Consider the following 12407-nt stretch of genomic DNA (forward strand, 5'->3'; position numbering starts at 1 on the left):
TATATATATATATATATATATATATATATATATATATATATATATATACATATATATATATACACATACATACATATATATACATATATATATATACATTCATATATATATATATATATATATATATATATATATACATACATATATATATATATATACATACATATATATATACATATACATACATATATATATACATACATATATACACACATATATACACACACACATATATATACACACATATATATATATACACACATATATATATATACACACACATATATATATATATATATACATATTTATATATATACATACATATATATATATATATATATACATACATATATATATACATATATATATATGTAACTGGTGTTGCTGCTGCGAAGGCGCAGCGCTTTCAGCGGGACTGGCGGCTTGTACTGTTTTTCTGCCCCCTAGTGGACACAATTATACACATCAATACTTGCAGGATGACAAACATTAGTAGTTGTTTCACTTTCGACTTGTCCTCTGAAGGGGTCGCCACAGTGAATCATTGATCGGGTAAATTGGCAAGTTTTACACTGGATGCCCTTCCCGACGCAACCCGCTGTATTTGTCTGGGCTTGAGACCTCAGAGGACAATCATGTCCCCCTCAGGGCTGCAGCGCAGGATGACAAACAGTAAATATACATGTTAATTATTCTTTAACATTTTGTTAAGGGGTCAAATAAAGATTTTAGCTTAAAAAAATGAGACTTTTCTCTCAATTTTTCCTCAGGTTGGGCGTCAAAATGGTTAGTTTGAACGATAAAACTTGGTCATGTTTTTTTCTCATGTTTACTTTTGTTCTTTTTTGTTTACTTTTATGCTTCTTTTCTGTAACACTTGAGTGTGTATAAAGCACTTTGGATCACTCTGATCACACCTTATTTTAGAGCAGATACAGATGCAGAATGAAGCGAGGAGCACTGTAAGGCTTTCCGTGCAAAAAACAACACCTGTATCGTTTCAGTTCTTTTTTCCTATTCTTCTCCCTCTGGCTTTTCCATTTTCCCTCCCACTCATCTCTCTCCCACAGGGTCAGAGTTCAGCTGAGAGATAAGGGAACTGAAACAGGTTCCTCTCTGTAGGACTATCTGATGATCCACCGCAGTGACCGGTGGTCTCTATCAGTCCCTCAGCGAAGGTCTCTGTGATGAGCTGGAACAGGAGTCATGTCTCTTGGTGGACTGTGGAGAAGTCTTCTTCTCCCAGTGGTAACACTTTCTACAATTCCCAGTGAAGACACAGTCGCTACGTTTACATGGGAGTTTTAATTCCTCTTTAATTCCGAATAAAAGTTAATTCTGCTTTAAACTGATGAAATAAGATCATGTAAACACTTCATTCCTAATGGTCATTTTAATTCGGAATTAAACTTAATCCCGATGTAAACGGCTGGTTTATTCCCATTTTATTCCCGAACTATTTAATTCCTCTGTCATGTAAACCTTCGTTCCGCTCTAAGTTAATTCCGGTCGTTCTGAGCATGCTCGTTACCTTGTCCTGTCCTGATGACGCGCCTTGTTTTACCTCCCGTGTTCGATGGTCTATCTTTCTTCTCCTTCTCAGGTGCTGCAGAAAGTGAAGTAGTATGCTGGTGTTGAGCTGCTACTTCACATTTAAAATCAGCAGCAAAACTGGAAATTATTATGTAGTTTTTACAAGTTACAACTGAAAAAACGAGAAGCAGGGAGTCGACTTTGTTTATTTCCGGTATATGTCATACGTCACGTGCACCCTCTGTCCAATCAGAACCCTTCCCAACCCGCCGCCCTAAAGAGGAATTAAATGAGAACGTGTTTCATGTAAACCTCCATTCTGAATTATAGTTTTAATGTAAACTCATAGGAGAATACGATAATTCAGAATTAAAAAACATCATGTCACTGTAGCCAGTGTTTCCTGCTGTCCTGTAATGAACCTGCAGCTCACCAGCGTCCCGACTAAACAAACACGCTGCTGTATAAACGCATGTATGCATTCAGGGCTGCAGGAACAGCAGACCATGCATCTTTCTCTGCACATCTCCTTGGTATGTCTGCCAATTATAAAGCTCCCAGTTCAGACCTATGTGAATGCTACCATGGAAACTACAGGTGATTTTCTACAAGAAAGGCATGAAAACTGTCTGTTCCGGCTGGGAAACTCTCAGGATCGCTGCTAGAAAACTTTCTGCCAGGTGGCTACTCTGCTGTGAAAGCTGACGTAACGTCCTCTCATGCTTGATGTGAAGCTGCAGCTAATGATCTGCAGAGGAGCTAATGCTGCTGCTAGCTAGCATTGTCACTTTAAGTTCAGTCTTTAGATTCTGTTGTGTTTGCTGCACATTAAACTGGGTTCTTCAAGGCAAAGCTCGTATCTGCAGCCCAGTTATGTGAAAGGGATCATTTGGAGAAAAGATGAGAATCAATGGATAGATTGATTCATACTCAGAGGGAGATCAGCGGGTCATGCTAGGAGATGTGAAGATAATGAGGAGAGATTCTGCCTGTAAATAAAGGGTTGTGAGCTGAGTGTGGCGAGGAAACTGAAGGATGCCAGTCAAGAAACACACCAAAAAGAGAATAGGAGAAAAAAAAAAAAGCTATTTAAATGAACATGAAAACAAAAGGATGAAGAAGAGCTGAAAGACAAAAAGAAACACGACGGCGGCCTGTTTGATGATCCGAAGTTGATAAATTCAACAAACACAAATTAGCAGAACAAAGATGGAATAATTAGGACTTCATCCCTTTTTCTTTCCCTTTTATCTATCAGAGCTCGTCTCATTCCTCAACGTCTCTCCTTCCCCTCCACCACGCCGCTCTCCTCCGCCGTACGAAGCCGACGGTGTGCAGCCAGCCTGATTACAAAACGCAGAAAAAACGTCCAAACGAGAGAAAAAGATCCAGATGTCTCAGAGCTTCCAAATATTTCCCTCCCACAAAACTAGCTGTCGGAAAGCCTCAGTCATGTCTGCTCTGTGCACGGAGGAGGCTGAATTTTTCATGCTGCTGCTTGGCTTAAATGAGATATTCAAGTCTGGCTTCCAGGGGAGAGCCCAGGGAACGGTGGCAAGAATACAGAAATAACAAATGCACAAGATAAACTCGAGCATTTTGAGTTTCCTGCAGGAACCAGGAGACGTCAGCGCTCATCTGTTCTGCACAGCAACTTGTTTTGCTTCTGTCAGGTGTGTGTGTGATAGTACTTACAGAGTAAGACGATCAGGAGGGTTGCAGCCAGCATGAGGACGCTGCTGCGGTGGGAGGCGGCGCCACTGCAGAACTTCCTGTGCTTCTTGCAGATGCACACCTGAACTTTGACCTCGGTGTTGTTGGACAAAGGGGGGATCCCTGAGTCAGTGATGAGCAACGGGAGCTGGTAGTTGGCCTTCTTCAGGCTGTGCAGAAGCATGATTTGGGAGTGTGTGGCTAAAGGGAAGAGAGGCAGAGAAAAGAGATGAACAGGTTGTGGAGATGGTGATCTCTTGTTTTCCTTGTACTGTCCATCTCTATGCACAGAAAACTAAGAGTTTCAGTAACCGCCAGAAAAATGCTTCCTGACAGCTAAAGTGATAGAAAATTGGCACCATTTCTGTTGCATGGCAGTTCTATGAGACAACAGAAACACCGGAGCCAGTTTACAGCATGCAGACCGGAGCACGGCCCGGCTGGGGCTGAAGGTTCCTTCGGGCAAGACATCTCGGTAGAAACACCAACATCGTCCAGATGCTAACGAAACAGAACCAGAACTCAGCTGGCCGCCTGTTAACGGGGAAAAGACGGTGCGAGCAGATGACCCCCATGCTGCGATCTCTTCACTGGCTGCCTGTCTCATCTAGAATAGTTTTTAAAGTTTTACTTTTGGCTTTTAAATGTTTAAACGGTCTGGTACCTCTGTACCTCTCTGAGCTTCTGCAGCATCACCGTCCCGTTAGAGCTCTTACATCAGAAGACCAGATGCTTGTAGTTGTCCCGAGGACTCGACTCGAGGAGAAAGAGCCTTTTCTGCAGGAGCCCCCAAACTCTGGAACAGTCTCCCTCTTTCGGTGAAGTCTGTTGGGACTTGAAGTGGTTTTAAATCTCTTTTGAAAACTCTTTATGTTGGCTTTTAACTCCGGAGAGCAGGACCACTCGGTCTTTTCTATCTTATTTGGTCTTTTAACTTTTATGTTGTCTTTATTTTAGTGCTTTTAATGTTGATTTATTTTATTTTACCTGTACAGCACTTTGGTTACTTTGAGGTATGTGAAAGGGCTCGACAAATAAAGTTTGATTGATTGATTGACAATAAAACAAAGAGTTTGGTTCGGCGGTGGACAGTTCTGCTTTTACTCAGAACTATGCATGGAAGATAAGCAGCAGTGCTGTCAGATTTCACACAAATAAATCAGGATAAAGTGATCAGATAATTGTTTGGATGCGTCTACGCTTGCACATACAGATTGATGTTGGCGTTGTTGCTCCAGTGCAAATTTTTCACAGAGCTTCGCTTCATCTTGGAGAAGTTTCCACCTGTCAGAAGAAGCTGCACTCTCATCATGAGTTTTATTGATTTTGGTCAAATCACAAATTAGTCTTACACGGAGACAAAACTTCACAAGGATGGAGGAGTTATATTCTATATAAAACACAATATTACTAATGATATGAGATGTAAATACTTTGTATAATGTGACATAGACACATGATATCTCACATCAGCTGCTCTGTTAGAACCACAAACAGCTGGACCAAGAAGACTTTTATTCATTTATCAATAAAAAAGGTTAAAAATTCCGCAAGTAAATCCATTTTCATGTTTCTGTACGATGCAGACCCAAAATTAAAGACTGAGTTTGTTCTGGTTTTTAATAGGTTTCAACAAAAATGACCTTTGACCTTTTCCCATCAGTTAAACCAAAGACCTGCTCTGTAAACAACGTCATATCCAACCTTAATGGAGCTAAAACTTCCCTGAGCAGAAATAAAAGCTTGACGCTGCGCAGATGGTGACTAATATCCGGGTTCATGCTTTCCCTCGGGGTTTGCTGCAGCTGTGCAGACACAGTGATGAGACCTGAAACAAAGCTGTTTCACATCATGATGATACTAAATGACAGAAACGAGCTGCAAACAGCCGTTTCTTTTCATACAGAAGTGGAGTTATGCTGAGCAACAAGCCACCATGGAACTACGAGGCTCACAGACATGCTATCAGAAAGCTAACTTTTAGCATGTTAGCCTACATCTCGGATTCCTGCACAGTAGATGTTGAGTTAAATTACAGACATTTATGCCTTTTTGTGACAACAAGCAACTTTCATTTTGGGTTTAAGTGGTTATAAAGGTCCAGTTTTATTTCTGCGTGTCATGGTACGGAACAGGAGGCATCGACACAATCATCTCGCATTAGAAAGAAACATTTTCACAACGTAGCAGATTCATAGCTTCTATCTTCTGAGAGGATACCAACCAGTCGTTACACTGCTCCATGTTGGGGGTGTAAAACCAAATGCTCAAAAATGCTAAATGTACAGTCTTTATTCACCTAGACCCCTGCAGAGAAACACTGGGACTTCATAGTTCTTCGTGAGGTTTGCTGGATTATAAACTGTGTAAATGTGTTAAAAATTATTAGTCTACTACTAGTTTGGTATGACTTTTTATGCTCATATGGCCCAATCTCCCCATTTTAAACCAAGTCCAGGTTCAGTATCTTCCATATGACCCTTGGCTGGACATCAGACAAAAGACATCCACTCTTCTTCCTGAGCTACTGTTGTCCAGAAGAAGTGCTTTAGAAGCATTTTACAATGTGCTACAGTGCTTCTTCTTGTGTAGATGGACTCTATGAATAGGATGCAGTACTTTGTCTCTGATCAGTTATGTTGGGTGAAATGTGGGATTCAGGCCATACTTGCAGCTAACTGTCTGCTAGACTCGGTATGATTTGAGTTCTGCCACTCTTAGTTTGCTTCCACACTGTGCTTAAAACCAACCAAACCTTCTGAATAATGCAAAAGATCCTCGCCCGAGGCAAAGCTGCATCTAGAGGTACTGCAGGAGAGAAACAAGAAACATGGAAACCAACTCGTTCATTGGCTAGCAAAGTCTACTTCTTCCACATGAAGCAAAAAGAGACCAGCACAGATTCCTTCTTGCAGCACATCAGAGTTTGATAGTGCATCTACACCAAAGACGGACCAGACTTCCCAAGCAAACATGCTCGGGCTGGATTAATCGGAGTTGGTATGAGTGCATCCCTAAGCCATGCAACATGCTGGGATTGGTCCACAGGTAATGAGTCATGGATAAACTTTTTTTAAAACTTTTATATTTTTATTAATTCTTTAGGGATTAAAAAAGGAATTAAAGTGTAGAATTTCTCCTTCGAGACTGGTTGCAGTGTTTAGTTTTAACTGCCTGGTATCATGGATGATTTATATCATATAGAGGGAACTGCACTAATATAGGTGAGACATTAGCATATGAACCACCTGTTCAAGGAAAGTTTTGGACAAGTATAGCTTAACCTTCTAGAGGATACAGGGAGAACATAACAGGGGTCTAAAACAGCCCCTGGTGGGACACCAATGGAAAAAGGAGCGGCTGCCGAGGAATGCAGTTCAAACTGGTAATTAAAGGTCTGATTAGTAAGATGGGACCAAAACCAGTTTAAAACAATCCATCTTAATCTAACACACTGTTCTAAACAAGTTAGAAGGATCATAATAAAAAGCTGCAGTAAGATAAAAAATGATCATGGCAGTTTGGAAACCTGCGTCAAACCCTTTGACTGTATATAAAAGATGGGCGGAGCCTCCGTGACGTCACCCGTAGGTTTCTGAAGAGCTGAATTGAAGCTCGTTGGGCGGTTCCTACCATCACCATCTTGGCAGGGGCATGCGTGTCGTCTCGCCCGGAAAATACAAATATGGACAAAGAGGTGGAGCTGAGAGGGGGGCTGTGAGCGTCATGGTGGATGATTGACATCAAGCGAACTCCAAGCTGCCTGTAGCTAAGAGCTAACCGAGCTAACCCAGAGATAACAGGAGATAACCAGCTAACGGAGGTAAGCGGGCTAAAGCTAAGTCACATTGTTAACCGGCTAAAAACCGCGGTTGTTCTACGTTCTTCTGACTTGAAGCGGGAGATCGGGTACCTGTCAATCAAAAGGACACGCCCCTAAATGTACCAGGTTTCAAGATTATATTACTTTAAAACTGGGGAGTTAGAAAATAATTCACTTACCCCACAGTTGTCATGAAAGTAAACCTGACCTATTAAACCGAAAATGGATTTTTTGTACCAGGCTGTAAACATGTTTATTTCTGCTGTGAAGTTGATCTTTTTTAACATGGGAGTCTATTGCTCTGTTTTGCAGCCCCTAGTGGATGAAGGGGGAACTGCAGTTTTATGCACTTCCCTTTTAACTGCCGGAGGTTGCCGCTTGATCAAAACTCACAAAAACATTGTTAAAGATGTTTAAAGGTGCCGTTTTCATGCTAAAATGACACTTCAAAGCTGAGTCAGTATGTTTGGTCTCGTTTCAGTCTAAAACTAGAAACACTGCTGAAAACTGCTTTTTGGTGGGATTTTTCTTTTATACCCTTGTTACTACAAAACCACCTCCAGCCTCAGAGCTTCTTTAACATCTTAGCTGAGAACATGATAATGAGAAAGCAGTTAAAATAATGGATTATGGCTCTTGCAAGGTACAGTGCCATAGCAATGTGCACACTCTTCATGCTAACAACACCTTCACTGCCAGGTGAGACACTGGATTCAAGGTGTGAAGCAAACAGGAAGCGCTTTCTTCCTATCTGAGGTGTAGTTTTGGAAAAGACAACAGCTGATAATGACCTTTAATCTTCTGATAATATTCAGCGAAGGTGCAGCTCTGCTTCTGATTGCATGTAGCTGTAAATGAGCTGTAACTGCTTCGGTGAGAAAACAGCAAGAGGAGTAAAAATATCAGCAGAGAAACAAACAGAACTGTTTTCCTAAGCTGAGTCCTCCGCGTTGACATGCATGCACACACAGCTGGGATGAGAGCAGTGCCAGTCCATATCACCGGAGTGTGCTCGTTCTCTGCTGGTCGTATCTGTCTCTTCCAGCGGTGGTGATTGAGGACTGTCTGTACCTCGCTCTCCTGCTGTCAGTCACAGCAAACACCTCAAGGTGGGTTTTAACTCGAGTCTGTCGCTCAAACACACACAGACGGCGCTCTCTGTCATGCAGCTCTGATTTAATGTCTCGCTTGTCTGTGTGTTGCTTCCATCTTCCTGCATTGTTTCATTTTTCCTTTCATCCTCATCCGACCAGCAGTTTGCAGACCAGCAGCTCCAGTCTGCGATGCTCGGCCTCAACGCCGCTCACATGAATTAACTCCTGAATATTCTTGCTATTAAACTGACTGCAGAGCTTTAACCCTTTCCTCACATCTTCAGACATTCCCCAGAGTGCTTCCTGGACAGCTCTGTCAGAGCAGCCTTTAAGCTTGTGCTGAGAGGAAAAGCAGAACAACAGCAGGGAGGAGAGAGAGAGTGGAAAACATATCTCTGTGTCTCTTGTTTGGTCTGTTAAGGTTATCACTGGTGAGCAAACGGGCATCTGCAGCTTTAGGCCTCCTGAGGTGTGAAAAGACGTGTTGATTTCTAGAACATCGGACTTTATGAACACAGAAATCATGTGTTGTTACAGAACTCCACCATGACGCTCAGCATGGTGACGGTTAGATGAAATACTCACAGTTAACTCTGGTAACTTTCCATGTTTTGTCCAAGCCAGGCTGTTTCCCCAGTTCGATCTTAAACGGAGCGGCATTGGGAGGAAGGTCCCTGTCCCAGCCTCCAACTATGGCCACATTCATGTCGTGAGCGTCCTCGCACACTTGTGCAACCGAAGGCACCACGTAGGGAGCGTTGTCATTGTAGTCTTCCAGATGAATGATCAGTGTGCCCGTGCCTGTGGCTGGAGGAGAGCCTGGAAACAAAGCAAACAAAAGGAGGTGCGTCAGGCCAGGCGACGGACACGAGTATCGATTGACGGTCGACCTGCCGATTGTACAGAAGAGCATTAATACACAGCTCACATGCACATCTGACCTGATTCAACCCAAACAAGACCAAAGCATGTGTCATCTGTGTGCCGCATGTGCATGAATCACAGAGCATTGTGACTTGGTGCTTCTGTGTTGGGATGAGATTAGACCCGACTGAAGGATGCTGGGTTCAAACACAGCTTGGCTCTTCTTTATTACGGCTACCTGCTTCGCCAAGATTAGAGGTTATTAAAAAAAAACACCCACATGGCACCCTACAACAACTCCAGAGGTCAGTCAGCAATTAACGCCTAAAGACAAGATCTGTAATTGGAAAATAAGCCTCTTTCACCTTTACAAGGTAGAAATAATGTTTGGTCTTCAGTGTGTCCAAACTTTTGAGTGTTGCAGAGAATTTGGGGCAGAAATGTGGAGGAAAGCGTCCAGGTATGTGTAATAAATGTCAAGCGGTGCTGGAATGAAACCCAACCAGGTTTTTTCCAGCGTTGCGGCTCACAGCGAGCGGGGAATGTTCCGGGTCTGGACGGATGAGAGACGACGGCTTGGAGGGAAAAATTAAGACATGAGCAGAAAATCTGAATCTGTTTGAGTTTCATTCCAGGAAGGACGAGCAAGATGCTTTATTTTCATCAGAATCTTTCAACACCTACACATTTATCACAAGAGGATCCTCCAGCTCGGAGTAGAAACAATAAAAGCTCCTTGTTTCTGCACGTTTGACACCATAACTTATAATGAAAAACAGCTGGATTAATAAGCAGCTGCATTCCGTGTTTGTGCTTCCTGGTTCCATAAAGCACCGTTATCATCCCACACCATTCTCCTCAGAGGATACATCATCAGCTTTTTACCTTTTTATTCTAAGGTGTGCATTGAGCGAAAACAGAAAACAACAACAGAGGGTGAAGGGACGACAGACGTCACACTAACACACCGGAGAGGAAATAACAACATGCACATGTACAGGCCTCAGGATGGCAAAGAAACAAATAAATAAATGATCATAAATTAGGTAGAAAACAAGCAAAAGAGCAAAAAGGATAAATTATTCATTATATTAATTTTGATATTGTTTATAATTAAGAATAATTAAGATCTAATGATGCTGCATTGATAATGAAAACATCTTTTCTGGTCCAGATGATCCATGTATCAGTCAGAGAACGTTAAAGCATAAACCGGATCATGGATGTTCAGGTACTGGACTACCTGCTCGTCTGCCTTGATCATGGGAGAACATTCTGCTTTGGACATAAAACCAACAGAACCAGAACTTTAGAGCCGCTTTAACTCATCTTCTTTCTGCCCAGATTTCCTACTAATTTGATCAGTTTTCTATTTTCTGCTGTGAATGACATGCTAGTTTGCAATAGCTGCACGGCATTTTCTTCACATTCTTCCCAACTCCTGGGGAATTTGTGTTGTACCTGCAACTGCAGCACTTTCCAGCCGAGACGGATTTATTGCACGGTGCTCAGAAATCATATCTACAACTTGTGAGTGCTAAGCAGATAATCATCACGATCTGTTTGCCGAGCTCCAAACTTTAATTTGATTTTCAGCCGTAAAACCATCAGTAGATCGTGATTGTGAGAGATAAGGAGAAATTGAATGTAATGGTGGAGTTAGGAATTTCTGCTGTTTAATAATCGTGAAATGACTACCATCTCAGCTGTTTTTCTTTTGCTTTATGCAATGAAAGAAAACAGCAAAAGGTCCTCATGGAGTGTAGATAAATATGGGTGTGACAATATCAGCAGCAGATCGAGAATAAAGAAGAATGACTTCAGTAAAGGCAGACAGAAAACATGTTCAGAAGAAAATCAAAGACAGAAGCTCTTCGGGCGAGACCTCAGATAATCCATTATCACTGGGGACGTGAGACCGAGAGACTGAGGAGAGGGCTTGGATCTCCTGTCAGGGAAAAGATGCAAATTTCAACCCATTTGCAGTGTGCAGGGCGTCTCTGTGCTTGGCTAACTTTAAATGAAGCTGTTTGTCTTCCTAAATGAATACTCCTCTCACCAATCACTCCATTTCTCTGCACCTCTTCTCTCCCACTCCCTCTTATCTGCGTTGCATCATTCCTGTGTCATTATCAGCCTGCCTCAGCATCAATGGAGCTTGTCTGCTGGCCTCCACTTCACATCACTTTGTCACAAAAGTTCTGATTAAACACTCGGAGTTTCTGTAGGAGGCGAGCAAGTTAGAGCAAGCCCACCTCCTGCATGTTAGGCACAACAAAGAACATCAAAAGTAAAGTTGTGACATTAAAGAAAATGGATTTGAAATCATGGCGAAGGAAATTAGTTTTCTACGATTCTAATCTCATCAGATCATTTGAGGCCATTATCGTTTATTACTCCCATATATTACCAGTCTCAAAGTTCTTGTAAGCTAAGCGAATAATGAGTCAAAGGACATGCATGTTAGATAAAACCTGAGACATGTCCTTTAAGGGGACAACCGGTCTAAACCAGAAACCCCCAGTGGGGTCTGATCAGCAGCCAGCAGCCGGCATTATTGTCTTACATCCATCTTATACAGATCCACTATCAGATTCCAGATCCACTGATAATGAATCCACAGTGTATTGGTTACATTGGGGTGTTACTTGCATGTTTGTTCTCTTGCAGTGATGAAATGTTGTTCCTGCTCTGGATGGTAGTTTCCAGAAAGTTGTTCCTGTTCTGGATGGTAGTATCCAGAATGTTGTTCCTGCTCTGGATGGTAGTTTCCAGAATGTTGTTCCTGCTCTGGATGGTAGTATCCAGAATGTTGTTCCTGTTCTGGATGGTAGTATCCAGAATGTTGTTCCTGCTCTGGATGGTAGTATCCAGAATGTTGTTCCTGCTCTGGATGGTAGTATCCAGAATGTTGTTCCTGCTCTGGATGGTAGTATCCAGAATGTTGTTCCTGTTCTGGATGGTAGTATCCAGAATGTTGTTCCTGCTCTGGATGGTGGTATCCAGAATGTTGTTCCTGCTCTGGATGGTAGTATCCAGAATGTTGTTCCTGCTCTGGATGGTAGTATCCAGAATGTTGTTCCTGCTCTGGATGGTAGTATCCAGAATGTTGTTCCTGCTCTGGATGGTAGTATCCAGAATGTTGTTCCTGCTCTGGATGGTAGTATCCAGAATGTTGTTCCTGCTCTGGATGGTGGTATCCAGAATGTTGTTCCTGCTCTGGATGGTAGTATCCAGAAAGTTGTTCCTGTTCTGGATGGTAGTATCCAGAATGTTGTTCCTGCTCTGGATGGTAGTATCCAGAAAGTTGTTCCTGTTCTGGATGGTAGTATCCAGAAAGTTGTTCCTGTTCTGGATGGTAGTATCCAGAATGTTGTTCC

The 12407-nt window shown here is 42.3% G+C and overlaps 1 protein-coding gene across 1 annotated transcript in view; it reads right to left on the reverse strand.

Annotated features, from left to right (window-relative positions):
* cdh13 (cadherin 13, H-cadherin (heart)) overlaps window positions 1-12407 on the reverse strand; it is a gene marked incomplete at its 5' end in the record, with an annotated part of 453399 nt that overhangs the window by 16155 nt on the left and 424837 nt on the right. Inside the window, 2 exons of the mRNA XM_079249495.1 lie at window positions 3229-3447; window positions 8749-8982. Of these exons, the coding sequence (XP_079105621.1) occupies window positions 3229-3447; window positions 8749-8982 (453 nt within the window). The remainder of the gene's footprint in view (window positions 1-3228; window positions 3448-8748; window positions 8983-12407) is intronic.

Source organism: Telmatherina bonti (assembly GCF_933228915.1).
Source record: "Telmatherina bonti genome assembly, chromosome: 2".
NCBI lineage: Eukaryota > Metazoa > Chordata > Actinopteri > Atheriniformes > Telmatherinidae > Telmatherina > Telmatherina bonti.